This window comes from Protopterus annectens, chromosome 10.part0, assembly GCF_019279795.1.
Source record: "Protopterus annectens isolate FY-2018-M chromosome 10.part0, PAN1.0, whole genome shotgun sequence".
In the NCBI taxonomy this organism is placed as follows: Eukaryota; Metazoa; Chordata; order Ceratodontiformes; family Protopteridae; genus Protopterus; species Protopterus annectens.
This window is the reverse complement of record NC_056744.1, coordinates 1,071,289,843-1,071,313,578: the sequence shown is the minus strand read 5'-3', so window position 1 is coordinate 1,071,313,578 and position 23,736 is coordinate 1,071,289,843. Positions and strand designations below refer to the sequence as shown.

Below are 23,736 nucleotides of genomic sequence, written 5' to 3'. Positions count from 1 at the left end.
AGCCTTTGCTGACAGCAGGAAAGGTGTAGCGGTTACTAAACGAACTCTTTCCAAATGGCTAACTGATTGTATTATATACGTTTATGATTCTTCAAATCAAACCTTATCTGTCAAATCTAAAGGACATTCTACAAGATCCGTGTCTACATCCCTGGCTCATGCAGCTCGCCTACCATTAGACACGATTTGTGCAGCTGCTACTTGGGCTAAACCGCATACATTCATCTCTCATTACAAAGTGGACAGGGTTTCTAGGGATAGGGCAACCTTTGGTTCCACTGTGCTCAAGAACGTTCTCCCGTGAGTTCCTCAGGAACATGGAGCTAGGGACGCTACCCATGTGTAAGAACAAACGGCGAGATTGAACACTCTCACATATAGAAGTTATGTCCTTACCATAACGTTCCATGTGGAGTGTTCATCTCGCCTTTGTTCTTACAATCCCTCCCTCCCACCCTCAGGAAGAACGTTCAATTTGGTGCCTGGTCTGGAGTATTCTCCTTCTGCATTTGCAGTGGTTGTATTTGTATGATGTACATGTGTATATATATATATATATATATATATATATATATATATATATATATATATATATATGTATATAGATGGTTTCTTGATTATGTAAATTTTGGCATTAGTGTGCTCTCTCTGGCTGCTGGTTTGCTTGCAAACTAGATCTGAGGTAAAGGCAGAGGGGGATTGTGGGTATTAGGTGATCTCGAGCTTCTTCTCGATGCAGAGCTTGCAAGCGGCCAACACGGAGCCGAGGATCGGCTCTGAACCCATGTGTAAGAACAAAGGCGAGATGAACACTCCACATGGAACGTTATGGTAAGGACATAACTTCTATTTACAATCATTGGTAATTCTTCTCCCTTTCTTACCCTTCTGGGTAGTTAACCTTTTAGTAGTATCGTAGTTTCTTTCCTGATTTCAGTGTCGGATAAGAAAAGTAGTGTTGGTTTCAAACAGTGTACAGACTGCGGCTGTAAGTTACCGCTTTCTGATTGCCATGATTTGTGTTTATTGTCTGAATGTTTCCCACCTTTGAGTGGACCCTCATTGTGGGATTTGTAGAAATTTCTCAACTAGGACTCTGAATGAAAGGAAGAATAAACTTATTCTAAAAGGTCTTCTTAAAACTCCTTTCTGTGAGGCTATCTCTGGGTTGTAGGGCTCACCCCTTCCAAGAGGCATTCTTCTTCTTCCTCCTCAGATCGCTCACTACATCTCCTTCTGGAGATCACTAGGACTTGACTCACAAAAAGGTAAACTTTTCGGGCCTGGCGCTGCCATCTGTGGTCCTTTCGGCCCCAGCCTCGGCACCGCCCCAGTTTATTCTCACTCTAGCTATGTCTTCTTCACCGCCACCGGAGTTCCCGGTGCAGACACTGCTCAGACTGTTTAGTCGCAGCCTTTTTCAGCACCGCTAACGTCAGTACAGACCCTCTTGGCATCGTTGGTGCAGACTCCTTCAGCTCCACGATGCAGTCAACTTCTGGGAAACTGCCCTTTACAGTGCAGACGCCTTTAGCACCGACCATCTCGGTGCAGTCACTTTTAGCACCGTTGTTACGGTGCAGACGTTTGCCACACCACCCTTCACGGTGCAGACATCCTCGGCGTCTATGGCACCACCTTTGTCAGCGCAGATACCCTCTGCACCATTCTCCTCTGTGCAGGCACCCTCTGTTCCGGGCTCTACACCACACGAACTCGCAAGAACTAAGTACTTTCTCTCCTTAGAGCCTTTTGTGGGAAGTCAGTACAGCCCCTTTTAGACAGGCCAGAATCTCCATCATGTCTCTCTCTGAGGTCGACCAGGAGCCTCTCAGAACAGGATGTGTTGCTGCTTGTTGATCAGTTGCTTGTGGCCAGGGGACACTCACTCATCTAAAGCTGCGCTCCCTCTTGCAGATGACCGTATTTCTCCACAGACTCCTTCTTCCACTCCAACTTCCAGGGAACCATCGAAGCCCCTTCCTCCGACAGTAGCTTCCCTTCCTTCGACACCAACAGTGGACCTCACTTTGGAGCAGGAGTCGTCCTTGTGGCCCTCTGTGCACTGGGCACCAGGCCCTTCTTAGGTTAGCGGCTATGCTGTGGGGGGTAGGTGTCCTTGGTTCAACGCAAATTTTTTCTATGGCACCCTCCAGGAATCCTCTTCCCCTCACGCGCCACAGTCCTCTTGAGACTCCTGGTCTGGGGGTCGGCTCATTGGAGCAGGGTGTGACCCTGGTTCTGACTACGTTGTCCTCTGTTCCTGGCTCCCATCCCTCTTCAGACGGTCGGGCCTTCCAGGCCATGGATAGGGCACTTGCCTCTGCTGGCAAAGCATTCCTGTCGGAGTCCTTGCCCCCCTCTGTGCTGCAACTGTTGCAAGCCACAACTAGAGGACCCCGGGCACAAGGGCCTCAGGTTTCTCCCCCTCAGAAGATCCCCTCCTCGCAATCTTCCCCAGAGCTCCCCACTGAGGAAGTCTCTTGCAAAGCTTTGTGCAAGAGGAAGCATGTGGACTCCACTGAGGAGTCTTTAACTGAAGATATGGACTTTGATAATGGGGAAAGTTTCCCCATGGTCACACTCTGATGAGGTGTTCTTTGTTGACATCCTTGAGATCCTAAGACAGAGGGGTGACTGGAAGATCTCCAACCCTTCCTCAGAGGAATCCATATTCCTTCAGGCTTTTCGTGCCCGGCCTCCTACCGCCTGGGTTACCCCACTGGCCAATGAGCTTGTCCAGCTCATCGTCCAGCATGCATGAAAGCCTCCTGATACTTTGGAAGCTATACCTCGGAGGCCTGACAAAATTTTATCTCCCCCTGCTGAACATCCTCATTGGTCCAAAGGTCTTCAAGTTGATGCCATGGTGGCGTCTGCAACCAAAAAGACTTGGCAGAAGAGAGCCAGACTGTCCATCCGCCCAGCAAAGAGCCGCGGGCGATAGACTCTAAGTGTGTGTTTGCTTAATCGACCTTCACTGTAAGGTCCTTGAACTACTTGGCACACTTTATGAGGCTCCTGAGAGACCTTATCAACCAATTCTCAAATTCTGGCAGGAGCAGTTTCTGATGAGGTGCACGACAACTTAGCTTCTCAGCGATCCTGGAATTGATATCCATTTCTTCCATGCACCTCATTTCACACGCAACGGAAGGAGCGGCTAAAGCGGCAAGCGGAGGCATAGTCATGAGACATCATGCCTGGATGTGCCTTTGCAACTTTGCAAACTCCTTTAAGGCTTCCTTTATGAAAGCCGCCATCGAGGCCGCTTCATTTTTTTGCACAAAGGTTAAAGATACGCTGGCAAGGTGTGAACAAGATGGTAAGACCCTGTCTGCCATTGGTGTCCGACACTCCACCCCTCAACAATTCTACTGCAGAAATCAGAGGAGTGGGAAGATGTGGCACAGAAAATCACAGGGCTCTTTCCGTGACACACGTGCCGAGTTCTCCCCTAAGGGCAGAGGCGGGAAACTCTAATGGAAGACGCCCCTTTTGGGACAGGGGAGGTCTGCGAAACTGGGGCTCCAGAGATTCTTTCTCTAGGCAATCCTACCAGTGCTCCTGAAGCGTTGCTTGACTGCTCACCTCTGGAAGCGGTCGGGGTTCTTTTTTCCTTGTACCCCACTGCCTGGTGAACTGTAACCACCGTTTCTTGGCTACAACGGATAATATCCAGAGATTACCGCATTCCTTTCCATCTCTGTCCCACATCACCCAGAAATTTACCCGACATCCCACCCAGTCAAAGGTAAGCAGCAGCACACGAAATACGAAAGCTGCTACAAAAGAGTCATCCAAACGGTCCCCCCAGACCAGATAGGATCCAGTTTTTACTCAAGATTTTTTGCTGCCAAAAAAGACACGGGACTGTAGACCAATTCTGGATCTCAGCACACTAAAATTTGTAAAAACAAAGAAATTCCGTATGGTCATGGTTCAGTCTATCCTTGCTCTTTTAGAAGATGATTGGATGTGCTCTATAGATCTTCAAGATGCGTATTACCATATAAAAGTGGACAAGCGCTCAAGAAGACACCTCCGCTTCCGCATAGGAGCCAGTCACTACCAATTTCGAGCACTGCAGTTTGGTTTCTCTGCAGCCTCCAGAGTGTTCACCAAATGCATGGCAGTGGTTATCGCTCACCTCCAACTTCAAGGATTTCAGGAGTTTCCATACCTAGACAATTGACTCCTTAGTGCCCCCCACCAAGCGTCTACTGGAGGGAAGCCCTGGATTACACTCTTCTCACAGCTCAGCACCTGAGAATCACTATAAACTGGGAGAACTCCAACACGACCCAGGCGCAATCTTTAGAATTCATCGGAGTTCTGTTGGGCACTAGGAATTGCACAGCATCTCTTCCGGATCACAGACTTCAAAGAATAAGGCAACAGGTTCAGCCACTAATCTGTCACCACAAATCTTCTGCCCGGTCCGTACTCCAACTCGTGGGGTCGATGGTAGCCTCCATCACCATTGTTCCCCTGGGCAGATTCCACGAGACTACTTCAGTGGCTACTTCTCACTCAGTGGTACCCTCTACAACACCCTTTGTCCTTTCAGATTAGTGTAACTCAGAGATGCAAGCAAGATTTGCTCTGGTGGACGTCTCAAAATCCCCAACAGTGGTCTCACCCCTTCATCCCCCATCAGCCAATAGCCACAGTGACCACGGATGCCTCCCTGATGGGGTGGGGCTATGTTAGGGAAATTCTGTCCAAGGCACCTGGTTGGAGACAGATGTCCTGGAACTGAGGGCGGTGCTTCGATCCTTCCATCAGGAACTATTGCAATCCAATCGGACAACATGTCACTAGTCTGGTACATACTGGAACTGAGGGCGGTGCTTTGATCCTTCCATCAGGAACTATTGCAATCCAGTTGGACAACATGTCACTAGTCTGGTACATCAACAAGCAAAGGGGGCACCAGATCTTACCCGTTATGCCGAGAGGTCTTGAGAATATGGCAGTGGGCAATATCTTCCAACCGCTTTAATTGCAACGCACATTCCCAGGAGCTCCAACGTGATAGCGGACAAATTGAGCAGGTGCCTTCTACAACCTCACAAGTGGGCCCTCAATCCTTTGATAGCAGCAAAAATTTTCAACCGCTGGGACCAGCCTTGCTGCAATCTGTTCGCCTCCCCAATCAACTACAAATGCAGCAATTACTTAGCCCTGATCCTCCCTCGAGGACAGTCACTGAGAGACGCTCTAGTCCACTCTTGGCCCTCTGGTCTGCTTTATGCTTACCCTCGTTCCTAATTTTTGAAGAAAGCACGGCAGTTGAAGAGCAAAGTAATCATCGTTACTCCATATTGGCCTTAACAAGTTTGGTTCCCCTTCCTCTGGCCTTTCCTGCTAGATCGACCATGGATTCTCAGTCCAACTCCGACGTTTATCTCCCATCTGCAGGGTCTGACCCATCCCAATGTAACAAACCTGAAGCTGACAGCTTGGTTTCTCCACTTCCAATGATTGCCAGGCAAGATGACCTCTCTTCCCAGGTGCGGAATATTCTTATTGCATCTCATAAGTCATCCACCAGGCTAACCTATCTCCGCAAATGGAAAAGATTTACATTATGGGCAGCGAACAAACAACTGGACCCCTTTGTCAGCCCCAGTTTCGGTGGTATTAGATTACTTATCAGATCTCTCTTAATCTGATCAGCCTACTTATCAGATCTCTCTTAATCTGATCAGCCTCTACTGTTCGTGTTCATTTAGCTGCCATTTCTTATTTCCACATTGGCTTCCAGGACTCTTCACTCATGTCACAGACTCTGTAAGACTTTCTTGAAGGGCGTTTTTCACCTAAAACCTCCCTTTAGAGAACCAGTGCAACCTTGGGACTTGGCTTTGGTTCTGCAAGCCCTAACAGCACCCCCCTTTGAACCTGCATCTTCATGTGATTTAAAGTACCTCTCTTGGAAAACCTTGTTTCTGGTTGCTATCACATCAGCCAGATGTCGGTCAAAACTTCAAGCCTTATGCATCAAACGTCCCTACCTTATTTTCCATAAGGATAGAGTGTCTCACTGAGAACTGATTCTTCCTTTTTACCAAAAGTAATGTCAGAGAGGTCTATCTACCAGTCTATTGACCTCCCAGTATTTTTTCCTAATCATTCTAACAAAGGAGAGTATTTCCTGCACTCCCTAGTTGTTCACAGGCAAATCCATTTTTATTTGGACAGAACAAAATCTACCTGTAAATCAAACCAATTATATCTGGCTTTTTCTGGACCAAAATTAGGTCACCCTGTTTCTAAAGTTACATTAGCGTCATGGTTGAGAAACTGCATTACCTTCATCTACAACAAGAACAACATCACCTTGCCTCACAAAGTGAAAGCTCATTCTATAAGGTCAGTGGCAACTTCAGCAGCTTTCTATGCTAGGGCTTCCCTCAATGACATTTGGTCAGCTGTGACTTGGGCCAACCTCCATACCTTTATTCTTCATTACAAATTGGATTTGGCCTCCAGAGGAAGGGCTTCTTTTGGTTCCATGGTGCCCAAAAATGTCCTTCCATGAGGGCTGCCCAGGAATACAGGTAGCTGGGGACTCAGTCCCATCAGTAAGGAATGAACGGAGATTAACAACATCAGTTAAAGAAGTTGTCTTACCATAATGTTCCATCTGTGTTGTTGATCTTCGTTCATTCATTACTCCCCACCCTCTGTCCCCTTCCAGAGGTTCGTGGTGGATTTCATATGGTCCTTCCATTCATGCAAGTCTGTTATGACCAGAGGTAACCTCTACTTTTGTCTATCAACTTGCAAACTCGATCTGAGGTAACAGGGAGCAGAACATTGTGGGTAGGATCTTGGTTCGAGATCCTGGGGAAGACTGGCACAGGTTTACTAGCTATGCCCCCTTCTGCCCAAACTATAAGGTAGTTATCACTGCCACCATCCCTCTATCAGCTACTTAAAGCCCTTACAAAGGTTTACCAATCCTACTGTGTAATGTTACTATTATCCAAATGGTAAGTGTGACCAAGACTTGCAAGGCTATTTAGGAGTGGCGTATACAGTGTCACCAAATACATATACAAGTACTCTTAAGAGTTTAAATAGGTTTCACAATTATCAGCCACAAAGATAGATTTAAATATATGTAATAAATAAAATACCAAAACAGCACTCAAACAACACAGTAACTACGGAGTTCAGAATCACCGGAAATATTTTAAAACAACATTGCTGGACAGTCTCGAATGAATACAGAAAACATCTAAACTAATCTTTACTATATTCCTATCTATATCCAAGAGAGGTACTATTCCGTAAGTCTTACAAGACAGCACACAGGCGGAAGTGCTGATGATGGATGTTTCCAGGTCAAAGACAAAATACAAAATGCAAAATCCCTCTCTGTGAGAGTTCTTAAATTAATATCAGACATTACTGCTGGGTCAGCTTGGATGGCATCACTCTGTCACCTACCTTCAGTTCCCAGGCAAATGAAAACTAACCTCTCTGTGTTAAAATACACATCTCTCAGATGTTTGCTGAGAACTGGAAGTAAAACAGTTAAACACTTTTACATTTTAGACCTAGTAATTACTTCTCTCCAAGACAGTAGAAAAAACTCTAGCTCTAGACATTGTGTCTGCTTCAATGAGAGAACACAATTGTAAAATGCTTTAATTTCAACTTATTTTCTTGAAGTTTTGTAAGTTAATGTTCCAGCAGGGTATGCTGTGGTTACATTCTTGAAGCTGAGTACATAACATACAGTTCTGTATAAATCATAGTATTCACAAATGACATAGAATTATTTACAAAATTCCAGATAGCTGGCCTGGCAGTGTCACAGTAAATTTTAATGATCAGTACATTTTGCATGGCAGGAAACACTTATTTTGAATGGTTGTGTGCACTTCATGACAGTTTTCTTTTTAATCGGGGCACTGTAGGAAAGCTTTGAGTACTGTTAAGGTTTTCATGCAGTGCTTGTGCTTTACTTTTAAAAGGAACTGTGTGTGCTGCTTGTGAACAATTGTCTAACAGCTTACCTTCAAACCAACTTGTTCCAGCAGCATTTACTGGGACTCTGGCTTCTTCTTGGCTACTGTGATCCCGATGACTGTTTTCCTGTAGTGCGGGGGGGGGGGGCTTTGAGCCTGCTGCCTCCACTGACCTCAAACTCTGATCCTGGAAAATGCCCTCCCGGTGGCTTTCAACTCTGGCAGGAGAGAGTCCAAGTTATGTCCTTTTGTATAGAGAGCCCTTCCTCATCTTCCCCAATGGACAGATTTTCTCTGCTTGCAACCCGTACTTTCTTGTCAGAGGTAATTTCCTATGATGCTGTAAATCCAAATCATTAACGTGCTCGTCTTTCCAAACCCTCAAAAGAAAAAGATCATGGGGCAGCTCTAGTTCTCTTTGCACAAGAGAGACAACAGAACATCGGATCAATTTCTGGCATTTGTAAAGAACAAAATGGGAAAACATATTAGCAGTCCACTTAGAAGTCTGCTTGTTAGGTCCTTTGCCTTTCACTACAAACATGGTAAACAAGTAGCTAATAACATTAGGGCACACACCACTAGTACCACAGCAGCTACTACTGCCTTCGTTAGCAGAGTGCCATTTCAGTGCAGTGTGGAGGTAGTCACTTGGTCATTAGTCCACAACTTTTCAAGACACTACAACTTTGCTGCTGTCTGTAGGGCCAGGGCAAGATTTGCCTTAACACTTTTGCTGAGTCTCATTTCCCCTCCCCCTTCATCAGTCCACTCATCTATTTCTCTAGTTCTCGGAATTTTCCCAAGAGTTAACATTGAAACGCAATGAACATGGTGCAGTTGTATAGCTACTTCCCATAAATGTAACTGTTCAGTCACTGTTGCATTACTTGTTTCCCTCCTGTTAGAACCCTTCACCCAAGCCCTATTAGATCCTCTTTGCTTATTTATCCTGTCTTGTCCTAGGGACAGTCATGGGCAGACTGTGCTTCTGGCTACCCTGGTGAGAGAGTGGAACTCCAGTCAGAGGGCTAAAAAGACCTAAGAAAATCATATCAGATATTGTCCCTTTATACCCTAATGTCCTGACTTAAGGGAGGATAAGTGCTGTGTTAGGGGGAGCAAGTCTCTGGTATTCATGCCACCCTCCATTATTTTAAGAAGAGTCTTCAAGAATCATTACTACAACATTAAAACAATCAAACATCTACACTTGGGTAAATAGCTGCACAACTTTATTTTTTCATGAATAACAAGCCTAGTCATTTCCCTCAGTTTACCATAGTCTGCCTTCTCCTACAGAAACATTTCTTGGAGCAGTAATAGGCAGCTGTTTATCCAGAGTATCCCTTCCCAAGGGAAGTTTGTTCTCTTTAAGTTCTTTTATTTCTTGACTTGTAGGATGTGTGCTTTTTAGTGGTTGAGATTAAACTGCCAAGTCAACAGCTAGATGAGTTTACATAGAGAATGGTATGATAACATACACCACCAGGCATGTGCCCTCCCCAAGAGTGTAGAGTCTTTTAGAAAAAAGTTCTGATTTGTAATTGATGTTGAACCCAGTCATTGAATAGTCAAAGCTGGTGCCCTTGTAAATTACCTAATAAAGTAAGAAAATATATTTAATTATTTCATTTTATAGCAGGTGAGGAATCTTTTACAATCATTACATATTCAGCACCAAGTACAAGCTCTTGAGGTAGTGTGCCCCTGCAGATAAAGGTAGCTTGTGTCAGAGCTTGGCTGTGATGCAGAAAATTCCTTAAGATTTGCTGTTTTCAGCTTTAACCTAATGGAGACTCTTAGTTAAGGCCTTAATTTCTGAGGGTGAAATTGTGATTGCCCTGACTCCAAGGTCAAAAATTTCCTTTTGTTACTTGTTAAATATGTTTAATGGTACAAGGTATGTGTAAGTATGGGAACATTTCAACAAGTTCCTTCCTACCTTTTAGTAGAACATTAAAGTGTATTTAAATTTTTGTTTAAACACGAACATTTTTGCTCCTGCTCATCTTGTTGTAGTAGCATCAAGAACTCTCTTCTCAGGCCAGAAGCACAGTTCAGTTTGATTCTTGATTTAGTGATCCATAATAAACATTAAATGTCTGTCTCTAGAGGTATACTTGCTGCTAGGAAGTTGATTTTTCTGAGCCATATCTGAAATGATAAAACTGTACATGGAATTGCTGAGAAAAACATCTTTCTTGGGGGTATTTTATGCAGTTTTCTTACGTTTTGGAGGGTATATTTTTATTCCTAATTGTTTTTAATTCTTGTTTGAGTGTAGTGTGTGTAGTAAGGAAAGTGATGCATGTGTTAAACTGTTTACCTTGTGTTAAAGATGTATATAGTAATACTGGAAAGACTTTCCCATGTTGTTTCAGATCCCGTTCAAGATCATCTTCCAGTTCCAGATCAAGATCTCGTTCTAGTTCCAGAGAGCGATCTAGGTCTCAAGGGTCTAAATCAAGGTGAATGAGAGGTAGAATGCTGTCCTTGTAGGATGGTAAACTTGGAAACAGATGCAAAAGCAGCTGCTGGTGTTTATGCTGTAAATGTAGCATAGTGTTTTTTTGCCGCTGTGACTCAAGTGTTTTACTGCAAAGATGTAAATAAAGCAAGTTTAGGTTAAACCTCCATTAAAAGGTAAGAAGCTTGTGAACCTTGAAAGAGAGCAGACATGTTGGCCATTTGCATTCTTTCTATCATACATATAGATAAGACTGATTTTGTAACTGTATATTATCTGTTTGTACTAGACATGTTCTAAAGTTTGAGATTACTTTTTCAAGTGTGTTGCTGATTTGAAGGTCCGTATGTTAAACCTAAGTAGGTGGAGTATTAGAGAGGTAACCGACTAATATGCACCTAATGTTCATCATTCACACTGCCTGTGGCATGTACACTGTGTTCCTGTAGAAACCCAACAGTGGCAGCTTTCCAGATTTCAGAATCCCATCTCTTTTTATGTTGTAGGGGATTGGCTTAGCCTAAACCCTGTCACAGAGAATGTTATTCCATTTTTAGTGCCAGCTGAAGGACTCCCTTAGTAGCCTGCTTTGGTGTATTTTAGCTTCCAAACACACTAAGATCCCTTTGTGAACTTCCCATTCTCCTTTTTTAGTATATGCATTTGTTTCCTTTGTTATGTTAAATAGTAATGTGCATGTTAACTTTTTATTTTAATATACTTGCTATTTACAACTGTTAGTTCCTAAAGGATTTCTAAGTTACTGTTGTGGTGTTTGTATGCGTAATGCTGCTTTTAATCAATTTGGGGGCTATTCTAAAATGTTCTATAACTTGAACTGGGAAACTGAAGACTCTGTGGTGTCATTTGAATGCTACGCCTCCTGTTTCTGATAGTTGTCAGCTTCATTTGGAACTTAAATGGCAGGAAAAAATTGCATGATCTGATGTCTTTCTGTCCATTCCTCAATGTATGGATCTTTGGATCCGAGTCAGATTGTACTTTGACCACTTTCACACTTTGGATCCATTGCTCAGGCATCTCCCCTTACACACAATTCCCCCATGTTAGCCCAACTGACTCGGATCTCGTTTGTCACCCCAAGCGTAGGACAGATGTCCTTCTGTTCTTATATTGCAGTATTCTTAAAGTGAGGGATTCGCTGCCAAAGGTGGTTCCGGTGTTCAGCCAGTGTACAAAAGACTTTAACCACTGCAAAGTACACGGGATGTCTCACTTAGGCCAGCTTTGGCCATAAAAGTGACATCTGCACATATTCTCAGAACTTCTCTGCTGTCAGTCCAAACGCAGTCTACGATTGTTTGTCTGCTAGCCCAAGTTGTTTGCTGGATGCAAGAGTTTCAGATAAGTGCCCTGTTGGTGTTTACTTTTATATTTTGCTACTGCTTATTTGCTGTGAAGTTACATGTCATCCAAAAAGGGCGAATGCTAGAGTGGAAGCTAGATTCCCCATAAAGACCGCCATGATCAGTGTCGCTTCTGCTAAGGGCAATACTTATGGTCATGGTTGGGCCCTATCTGTAAAGCTTTCTTCTCCAAGAGATTACGTAGCCGCCTTTCCTCTTTCAGAATCCGAGACTGAAAAAGTTAATTCGCAACTTTATGGAGGGTACGTCGGGGTCTTCTGCTGAGCTTGCTATGAAGAAGGCTAAGAAAGTTAAGCCTGAAGCTTCAGCTGCGCCTCCCCTTCCAGACATGTCTGTTGAGGCTGATGAAGGCCCAGAGACCCATCCAGATTCTAATGTGGATTCTAAGGCAGGTATCATTTCAGAGACCGCAAGGGATCTGCCATCGACACGTCCTCTGAGGCTTTGCAGACATACGCTTCGGACGAACAGAAGGAACCAAGGCTCATTATTTCAGAAGGCCCTCGAGGTATTCTACAAATTTTAGTAAGGGAGGATGCATCGATGAGCATCATTCAATGTAGGCCTTCGTCCGGACACTCCACCTTTCATAGGGCTGATGTTCCTCTGAAAAAAAGATCCAGAAAACCAAACCTGTTTCTGCTCCTCAGGACCCACCTGCTGATTAACAAGCTTTTACGCAAGGCTTGTTCAATGCCTTTATAACCCTTAAATCTCCCTCAGGGGTTTCCCTTCCTAGTACTGTAACCTCTTCACCACAGAAAACTGATCAGAGTGCAGGATTCTTCTGAAGAGGAGGATTGCTTAGAAGATGAATCCTGGGCCTGTGCTGCTCAGATTGCATCCCCCTTGGAGTATGCCTCCGCTGAGGAAGAGTCCAGTGGCACAGAGTTTCCTGGTGAAGATATCGCCTTTGGGGAGACTGTTGCCAGGATGGAGTATTTTAAGTGAGACTGCTCTCAAGTTTGTGAGGTGCAGAAAGGGTACTATGCCTTGCTTAAAATGGATTTTCCCTCCACTTCAGTTGTGCCTCTGGTTTTACCAGCTTTTGATGCCTTTTCTTCTGCATCAGACTCTGGACTCTCAACCCCCTGCCTCTAAAAGGCCCGATAGATTCTGCAAAGTTCCAAAGAACTGTAAATTTCTTCACAAATGTCCATCAGATCCAGTGATTGCTTTTTGGCTGCTGATAAACTTAGACTGTTGCCTTCCACTTCTCTTGCCCTTTCAGAGAGAGAGTGAGTAAGACCATGGAAAGATTGGGAAAAAATGTTTATACCTCAGCTACCCTAGCTTTCCATGATATCAGTTACCAAACCCATATGACCAAGTATGCTTTGGCTGCCCTTTCACAGACTACTCAGCTTCTTCTGGACCTTTCTGAGTTGGAAGTTGTCGCAGCTTTCATCACTTATGGGGACTTCCTGCCAGGTGGCACACCACGCCATTAAATGCAGCTATGATGCAGCTGAATCATCTGCTCTGTTTTTTCCTGATGACTTTAAGGCTAAATTACAGGATGCTCCCTTGGATAATAAGGCTTTGTTTGGGGCTGCAGAAGCAGACTTGTTCATGTCCTTGCAGGAGAAAGGCAAAGAATTACAGGACTGAAAACACATCTTTGCATTTCTGGTTCCTAAATTCCAAAGGAATTACCCAGCTAATACTCCTTTGTTTGGAAACAATCTCTCACTCCTCCTCCTTCCAGAAGTAAGAGGGGTGTTGGGAAACCTACTGCTACCAAACCCTCTCAGCCTGTTCTTGCACAAACCGCCTTTTCCAGATAGGACAGGTAGTCTGTGAATACTAATGTTTTCTCTGACACTTTCCCTTCGCTTTGCTCCTTCCCCTGTCCCTTCCAGTCTGGGAGCAGATTACTCTAGATTCATGGGTCCTTTCCATTATCTACAAAGAGTTTTTCATGGTGTGGGAAACTTTTCCACTTTTCATGGGTATTCTTCAACCACCTTAAGAGCAACTACAGTTTTTTCCAGAGGTGCTCCAGGTATTGAAATCCCAGAGAACTATTCAGGAAGTTCCACTGCACCAAAGAGGAAGAGGTTTCTACTCAAGGATGTTTCTGGTTTCCAGAAATATAGCCCTTGGAGACCCACTCTGGAATTTTCACACCTCAACACCTTCCTAAAGTCCCCACCTTCCAGATGCTTTCTCTGCCTACTTTGTTTCCCTTATTCTTCCACAAGCTTTTATGGTCTCCCTGGACATCAAAGATGCTTACCTTCACATTCCCATTAATCCCCTTTTCCTGAAATATTTGTATTTTTCTGTTGCTTCATCACATTTTCTCTGTTTGCCCTTTGGTCTCTCCGTGGCACCAAGGGTATTTCCAAAATGCTTGGCTCCTGTGATTGCTTATTGCAGGCTCCAGGATGTGCAGATCTTTCCATATCTGGCCAATCTCCTGCTCCAGGCACTTCTTTCACAGACACTGCAACAGAATCTCCGTTTCACTATTTCCCATCTTCGAAAACTGGGTTTCACATTAAACTTCCAGATCTTTCCTTACTCCTTCAGAAGACCACGTCTTCCTGAGTTGCAGAATCCAGGCAGATTGAATGTTGGCCTCCCTGCTCCCTCAGAAAATTCAGGCACTAAACAAGTTCTTCCAAGACCACCTCCCTCTGCAGTCTTTTACAATCGGGGAGTTTCTTCGCCTTCTAGGGTTCATGGCATCCACCATCCTGATGTTACTTGTGACCAAAGTTCTCATGAGGAAATATCAGTGGTACCTCAACTCAGTTTGGAGCCAACATGCACACTCACTGCACTTTGTTGTCCCTCTTCTTACTTGTCTGAAGAGGGAACTTTGTTGGTGGATTCACCAATTTTCCCTGAACTCGAGCCTTTCTCTACATCCTCCTCTTCCAATTCAGGAATTGTTCGCAGACATCTCAGACATGGGTTGAAGGGCATTCTTTGCATCCTGGCATGTGCAAGGCCTTTGGTCCCATTATCAATGGAAGGAGCACATAAACATAAAAGAGATGAGAGCCCTGCTCTTGACTCTACAGACGTTTCATTCTGTTTTTCATCCAGCCCCTCTAAAACTGTTTGCAGACAACACCACAGTTCTTTGGTATGTAAACAAATGGGGGGGTGCAAAATGCATACCTTCTGTGCCCTCATGGCATAAGAATTAGCAGCTTAGTACCAGGTCTCCCTTCAGGCAGTGTACATCTCCAGTCAGAATGTAGTGGTAGACACTCTGAGTGGGTCCATGACTCAAGTCACATGAATGGGTGTTTCACAGTGATGTTTCTGGACATTCTGCATCAGTGGGGTATTCCTCAAGTAGATCTTTTTGCCTCCCTTCTAAACAAAACGACTTAAAAAATTTTGTGCTAGTGTTCCAGACCCTCTGGTGTGGAAGGTGGGCGCCCATTCGTTCTCATGGAAAGCAATGTTTCTCTGTGCACCCCCCCCCCTCTTATTCATAAAGTTCTGCTGCAGATTCTGTAGGACAAACCAAAAATCTTGCTGGTGACTCCCTTTTGGCCAAGATAGCATTGATTCTCTCTCCTGCATTTAGCCAAGAACAATCATCACAAGATACCTCACAGGGTGGATTTCTCGCACAAGACAACGGATCTCTAATTCACCCACACCTGTCAACTCTCCATATGACACTGTGGGTGATAGGCTTCTGATTCCTTTGACATCTCTTTTCAGAGGATGTGCTTAGGGTTCTGCAGGAGGCCAGAAAACCCACTGCTAGGAAATCTTGCTTATCCAAGTGGAAGAGGTTTTCCATGTGGTGGCTTTCTTGTAAACTGGATCAACTTTCTGTGGATGGTACCCCTGGTTTTATCGTGTGTGAACTGCTGAAGGCTGGGTTGGCTTATTCCTCGGTGAAAGTTCATGTGTCAACCATTTCTGCTTGTCTGCCTTTGTCTCCTCCTTTGGCCTCTAAGCTGGAGGTCGAATTCTTCCTTAAAGGCATCCTTCACATTAGACCTCCCAGGATGCATGTTCCCCTCTTCCTTGGGAATCTCAGTTTTGTCTTGGAAAAACTCACTGTGGCTCTGTTTGAACTTGCAGCTACAGCTTCCCTGCAGCACTGTACTTGGAAGTCTGCGGTGTTCACTATCACTTCAGCCAGGAGGTTATCAGAACTTTAAGCTTTGGTGGCTCCTCCCTCCCTTCCAGGTTTCCTTTAAGGATAGGATTTCCTTGCTTACTTAGCCCTTCTTTTATGCCCAGGGTTGTGAATGAGATGTTCTTCATACCACATTGCTGCAGTCCTAACACTTGGGTAGTCCGCTGTCCCAGTCGGCCCGAATACCAAAGTATATGGCTGACGTCAGTCAAGGCGCATTAGTCTGACGTCAGGACGTCAGGGTACAAATGCGCATGACCGACGTCATATCCTCAGTCTTTTTTGCCGCATGGTCCGATGCAGAAGCAGTTTTGCGAGTGCAGGTTGGCGTTCTGAAATTTTCTGAAGTCGGAGTTTCAGACCGAATCAAAGTTGGCTAAGTACCCGTTGGGAATATTTTGTTTTTCTTGCCTCAGTATTTAACCGGATGTCAGAAAAAGTGAATAACTGTATTTCTTGTGGGAAACAGATACCTCATAGGGATTACCATACCTTGTGTATACCGTGTTTAGGGCCTGAGCACGACGTTGTTGGATGTCGCTCTTGTGCTAGATTTAACAAACGCACTATAAAGAGAAGGTTAGACTGTGCCAGGTTAGTTTTGGGAAGCGTTGTAATTATAAAATGCCGCCGGATGCTCCGGCGCTTCGTCCAAAAAGCGCAAGGACAAAGCAGTAAAGCCTAGGTTGGAAGAACCGTCAGTCCCGGACGTCGGTTCTTTAGAAGGCTCAGTGGAGCCGGAGGTTCTGCCAGAAGTTTCTTGAAGTCTCAGGGAGAGACTTTACTGTTACAAGATGTGTCTTCTCAGGAGGTAGGCCAGGCTGAAGGGGCTTCTCAGGTGGCTGTTCTCCCTCTCTTCCTAAGGTGGTTAGGCCCTCCTTCTGTTTCCAAGGCTTCTTTGAGAGGCAGGCCAGGTTTATCTTCAGTGGGGTCTCTCCTACTTCTTCAGGATCTTTGCCTAAGAAACATATGCTTAAAATGGCAGAAGATTTGATTACTATGATTTAGAGGTTCTATGCCCCCTCCTGATAAGAGGCCTAGGGTGGAACCTGAGCTTGAGAGTTTTGAGCAGTGTTCGGAGGCTTCTGAGTCTTCGCTGAAGACTTGCAGGAGTATCCTCCTTATTCTGATTCTGATGTGGATGATTCTACTCCTTCGGCTTCTCCTCCTGAGGATTTCTCTTTTTCAGAGACTCTTCATTCCATGAGGGAGCATTTTAAATGGGAAGGCCAAGATTTCTCTGATTCCAGGAAGAGGCTTAGGGAATTTTTGTTTTTACCCCAGCATAGGCCTTTAGCTATACCTCCTGTTCTGGATGTGGTGGAAGATGTTTTGCAGAGGCTTCCTGAACCCTGATTCTTTGCCTCCTGCCCCAGTTAAACCAGATAGATATTAGAGGGTGCGTCAGGCTCATAAGAATCTTTTAAGAGTCCTAGGGCAGACCCAGAAACTGTTTCTCAGGGGCCTAAAGGTGTTAAGGCTTCTGTTGTTAAAAATCCTGTTCCTCCTGATAGAGGCAAGGGCTTTGGATAGATGGGGAAAGAAGGTGTATACTTCTTCCGCTTTAGCCATGAGGGCTTTGAATTGCCAGTTCCACATGTTAAAATATCAAAATTATCTCCTTTCACAATTGAAGTCTAAGGTGGATGCTCTGGCGGAAGGTATTGAGTGTAAAGAGTTGCAGGATTTAGTTCATGTGTCTGAACAGGTGGGTAAGCATTCCGTGCAATGTGGTTTTGATGCTGTGCAGGCCTCTTCGAGGGTGGCTGCCACTGGTTCTGTTCTTCGTAGGCACGCCTGGCTAAGGGATCAGAATTTAGCTGAGCATGTTAAGACAAGGATTTTGGATGCTCCGTTACAGTCTGACGTGTTGCTTGGTTCGCCTGTGGAAGCCGTTTTAAAGAAAATGGAGGACAAGGCTAAGTCTATGCAGACTGTTAAATATTTTTTGCAGGTTCAGCCTCCGAAGTTTAGTAGAAATTGGCCTACTAAGGGATGGACATATCCTGCTTATGATTCCCAGTCTAGGGGTAGGTCTAGACGTGGTAAGGGCAGAGCTCAAGGTTCTTTTAGGCCTAGGACAGGGAGTTCACCTGCTCAGTCTTCTGGTGAAGGCAGGGGTCAGTCCTTTCGTAAACAGACCCAATGACCTGCCTTTTCAGCTGCCAGTGCTTTCTCGTCTGGCAGCACCTTTGGGAGGAAGGCTGGCACTTTTCAAAGAAAATTGGAGTTTAATTACCCAAGACAGATGGGTATTGGATATCATTCACCACGGTTACAGGTTTTATTTCCATACCTTGCCTCCTTTCAAAGGCATGCCAGACATTCCTCCTCTACAAAGAAAAGAGGCTCACAAGCAAATTTGCTGTTACTCCAAATAGGGGCCATTCAGCCGGTTCCTGTGCCAGAAAGGGGCCTAGGATTTTATTCTCGCCTGTTCCTAGTACCAAAGAAGGGGAACACGTGGAGACCAATTTTGGATTTATCTATCCTCAACACTTATCTGGACATTCCCAAGTTCAAAATGTTGACGTTACAACAGCTTTTACCTCTGCTGGGCAAGGATCACTGGATGGTAACTTTAGATCTCAAGGAGGCTTACCTTCATGTACCTATCAGACTAAGTTGCAGGAAGTATCTGCGTTTTCGAGCTGGGAATTCCCATTATCAGTTCTCTGCATTGCCCTTTGGCTTATCTACTGCCCAGAGTATTCACAAAGGTTCTGGCTCCAGTGATAGCTTACTTCAGGCTAAAAGGAATACAAATCTATCCTTACTTGGACGACTGCCTGATTCTGGCTCAAGAAAAGGAAGACCTTTTACAGCATTTGGAATATGTGATAGCAGTGCTAAGATGCCTGGGGTATTCTGTGAACGAAATAAAGTCCAGTCTAGTACCCTCTCAAGACATGTGCTTTCTGGGTGTGAGACTGAATACAGCAACCCAGATGGCCTTTTAACCCCGGACAAACAAAAGAATCTTTCCTTTACTTCCATCAACTATCTCTTCAGTCCGGGCTGACTGCAAGGACAGTCCTTCAAGCCTTAGGGTTCATGGCATCTTGTATTCTGGTGCTTCCCAATGCCAAACTGCATATGAGGAAGCTGCAATGGTATCTCAAAATGTATGGACACAGCACTGCCAGGATTTGGACACTGTCATTCAAATAATACCTTGCTTTCAAAAGGAATTTTGTGGTGGGCTCAGGAATGTCACCTAAACAAGGGACTCTCTGTGACCCGGCCAGAGGCGAGTCAGATTCTAACGACAGATGCCTCAGACTTAGCTTGGGGAGCTCATCTGAATGGAAAGTGGATACAAGACAAGTGGCCTGCCAGACTACAGCATCTACATATCAACATGAAGGAGATGTTAGCAGTCCAGTTTGCATTAATGGCTTTCAAGGAGTTACTTCTTCCAGGGCAGGTGTTGATTCTAACAGACAACACAACTGTCATGTGGTACATCAACAAACAAGGGGGAACACATTCTTACCCTCTATGCAGGCAAGCAATGATTTTATGGGAGACTGCGCTCAGCTTGCAACTAACTCTTCAGGCAAGGTTTCTGCCGGGAGCACAGAACTCCTTAGCAGATGTGTTAAGCAGACAAATCATGGATCCCCACGAGTGGAAACTGGATCTTCATGTATTTCGGAAATTGACAGTGTCATGGGGAACTCCAGACATAGATCTGTTCGCTTCTCCACTAAACTACCAGCTGCCAAAGTTTTGCACAAAAAGGTTTCATCACACAGCTTGGGAAGTGGATGCTCTTTCTTTCAGTTGGACAAATCTTCATGTGTATGCCTTTCCACCTCTGCCTCTTCTCCCAAAGGTACTCCTAAAGGTCAGACAAGACAAGCCAAGGATGATTTTAATAGCTCCAGATTGGCCTCGGCAACACTGGTACCCATTACTGAGGAGTCTGGTAAGGAAGCCTCCATGGCCTTTACCTTTGATTCCACACCTATTGTCTCAGAGGGACGGTCATCTACTCAATGTCAAGCTTCACTCTCTTCATCTAACAGCCTGGCATATTCTGTTTTGAAGCACAGCAGGTCTCAACTTCCTCAACAAGTTTTGAATGTGATTATGGAAGCCAGAAGACCTAGTACAAGGAAAGTGTATGCAGAAAAATGGAAGAGATTTTTATTTTGGAGTGCAGCAAAGAATTTGGAAGTTTCTGAGCCTAATTTGAGTGTGGCTCTTCAATATCTGACTGAGTTATTGGACAAAGGTTTGTCTTTCTCTTCCATTAAGATTCATGCTGCAGCAATTTCAGCTCACTATGATTGTGACCCACCATTATTTTCTCATCCTTTGTTCAAGCAATTTCTTAGAGGGGCAAAGAATATAAGACCCCCACGTAGAGCTCCTACTCCTGCTTGGGACCTCAATTTTGTGTTGGAGAAACTTACTCTACAACCTTTTGAGCCTCTGCCACTGCTGAGTTGAAATATTTGTCATGGAAGACTGCTTTTTGTTGGCCATTACTTCTGCAAGAAGGGTTTCTGAATTGCAGGCCCTTATGGCGGTTGAGCCTTTTTGATTTTCCATAAGGATAGGGTATCATTACGTACTAATCCTTCCTTTATGCCTAAGGTGGTTTCTAGTGTGGCTTTGAACCAAACTATTCATTTGCCTACTTTTTATGCAGATCCCCAAAGAAAGGGGAAAAGATTTTGCACACTTTAGATGTACACAGGCAGTTGCGTTATTATTTAAGCAGGACTAAGGATTTTAGGCAGTCTCAGCAGTTGTTTGTTTCTTTTGCTTTGAGTTCTCAGGGCAAGCCTGTGTCAAAACAAACTATTTCTAAGTGGATTGGGTTTTGCATTGCATTTTGTTATTCCCATCATGGCAAGGAGATTCCAGCTGGGATTAGGCCTCATTCCACTAGGGCTACTGCCACTTCAACAGCATTTCTAAGGGGTGGCAACTAAGGATATTTTGGAGGCAGCTACTTGGAGTTCAGTGTATACTTTCTCTAAGCATTACCACCTTCCTCTCTACTCTAAATCTAGGGCTGGTTTTGCCAGCGCTATTTTGCAGGGCATGTTGTCAGCTCCTGCTTCTTTATGATTTGCCAGCCTCCCTTACCTCTGCTTTGGGATTCTACCCAAGTGTTAGGACTGCAGCAATGTGGTATGAAGAACATAGTACAGTTTTGTACCTACCATAAATGTAGATGTTCGAAGATCCACATTGCTGCAGTCCAATTCCCTCCCTCCCTCCTTCCCTCTGTGTTTAGGGGTGGTTGTGGGGTGGGTTATACTCTTGTAAATTTGTATATATTGTATATATATATGTTTGGTGCAGGAGTGTTTGGTGTTTTTGGTTTAGGCCTTATCTTTTAGGGTCTTCTGACATCTGGGGCAAGAAAAGACTGAGGATATGACGTCGGTCATGCGCATTTGTACCCTGACGTCCTGACGTCAGACTAATGCGCCTTGACCGACGTCAGCCATATACTTTGGTATTCGGGCCGACTGGGACAGCGGACTACCCAAGTGTTAGGACTGCAGCAATGTGGATCTTCGAACATCTACATTTATGGTAGGTACAAAACTGTACTTTGTCACTTCACCAATTAATTTATTTGCCCACTTTTTTCCCCTCTCCAGAATTGTCTGAGAGAGTTCTACATGCCTTGTATATGGGCTAGACAACTCAAATTTTACTTGGGTAAAAATAAAGACATCATGAAATCTGATCATTTTTTTTTCTTCTTTTCATCCCAGGGCTGTGAGAATGCCTGTGTCCAAGCAGACTATTTCCACTTGGATTTGTAAAGCTTATTTCCTTTTGTTATGGTTTTCATGGTAAGAGCCTTTCTACTGCAGTTAAGGCTCATTCTACAAGAGTTGTGGCTTCTTGTGCTTTTTTCAGAGGTTTGGATACAGACACCCTCTTGGAAGCACCTACTTGGTCTTCTGTTCATACCTTGACTACATACTATAAACTGAATGGCATTTCCAAATCTAGAGCTGGCTATGCTAGAGTCGTTCTCTATGCTTTTTTTTTTTTTTTTATATAGAAAGTACCTCTGCTCCTTCAACTACAGCGGTGGTGCTGCGGTAGCGTTGTCACCTCAGTTAGACGTTGCCCATTTGATTCTCAGAGTGTCTTCTGTGTGGCGACATGCGTGAATGGGTGTTCCTTCGTTGAAGGTTGTGCCTTAGGCCCGGCAAGCCAGCACGTAAAACTCTACTGCCAATCATTAGCAGAATGGAGTTCCGCTGTGGCGACCCCTAACCGGGAAAAGCCGAAAGACACAAATCTCTGCCCCCCCCCCCCTATCTTTCTTCATGAGCTTTGGTATTCTCCCTCATGTTAAGAATACTGCAGCTCAAGAATAGAAGATCATAGAATAGTTGTGTAAAATCTTACCATAACCATAGATGTTCATCGTGTTTCACTGCTGCAGTCATTACACTTGGGTTATCCTGCCATCAGGCGGGCCCGCAGTTGGCCTGAGTTCCAAAGTGAAGACACTCGAACATCTACATTTATGGTAGGTACAAAACTGTACTATGTTCTTCTCTTTGTTGCAGTATTCTGTCCCTCCCACCTTTTCCCTGGTGTGTTTTTTCCCTCCCACCTTTTCCATGGTGTTTTTTCCCCTCGGTGTATGCTTACCTCCTTAGTTCCTCAGGCTGGTGTTCTTACTGGGGTATTCAATTCTGAAGATGGTACATGCGGATGTTACTCTTATGGCTGATGCCGACTTCTGGCCACATCCCACATGCCTTGCAGTGCTTAAAGTCTTTTATATACTGGCCAAACATCAGGACCGCATTTGGCAGTGAACCCCTAATGTTAAGAATACTGCAACATAGAAAAGGACATCTATGGTTATGGTAAGATTTTACACCACTATTCTGCTTATCAGTACTCTTAGTGAGGTAAGTGGTTTCAAGAACATTTTCTGCATACATATATAAATAAAAAGAAAGTTCAACAACTCCAATACTGAAAAGAACAGGAACTTCCCAAAGAAACTCGTGCACGAAAGGATGTAAATTCTTTTCTTTTATTCCACAATCCTATAGCAGTTAAGCGCTTTCAACTGGAACCCAGTCTTCTTCAGAACAGTCAACAAGCACCATAACTTCCTTTTTATACATAAACCAATACAATCATTTTAAAAATTGCGCCAAAACATTTAAAGGTATAGTGCACATTCAGCAGCAATGACCATAAAAAATCAATATTTATAATCTTCCTAGATATTTGAATAAACCCATATCTAGTGTATACAATAATTATACTGTCAAACTATTAAACTATATAAAATATTTATAAAACATTTGTATATTTAAAATTATTTTTAAACATGTATGTAAACTATATATAGTATATAAAAACTAAAAACTCTATTTCATATTCATACTACTATCAATATTGGAAGACTTGAGACTTTTTAATAAATCAATAAGTATATTACCAATACTATAATAACTCAATGACTTATACTAAGAGAGGATCAAGAAAGGTTTAATACTGATGGACTCGTTTAGTCCTGGTGGTCTAGTAGCGTCTAATAAAATCTGCCATCTGCTTTCCAAGGCAGCCAGTTTCATCTTCCAGTTTCCCCCAAATGTTGAATAACTAATGGTATCTATGATAGCAAACTGAAAAGTGTGCTCTTTACCATATTCATGGATATGTTTAGACAATGCATTCTTCATGTCCTTCCTCTGAATACGGTAAAGGTGTTCATATATCAGCTTTTGAAAACTCTTTCAGTCTTGCCTATGTAATACATAGGAC

The 23,736-nt window shown here is 44.1% G+C and overlaps 1 protein-coding gene across 1 annotated transcript in view; it reads left to right on the top strand.

Moving 5' to 3' along the window:
- The window catches only part of ZRANB2 (zinc finger RANBP2-type containing 2), a gene marked incomplete in the record, with an annotated part of 1,076,861 nt that overhangs the window by 685,123 nt on the left and 368,002 nt on the right, over positions 1–23,736 (top strand). The window contains 1 exon segment of the mRNA XM_044085816.1: positions 10,370–10,456. Within this exon segment, the coding sequence (XP_043941751.1) occupies positions 10,370–10,456 (87 nt within the window).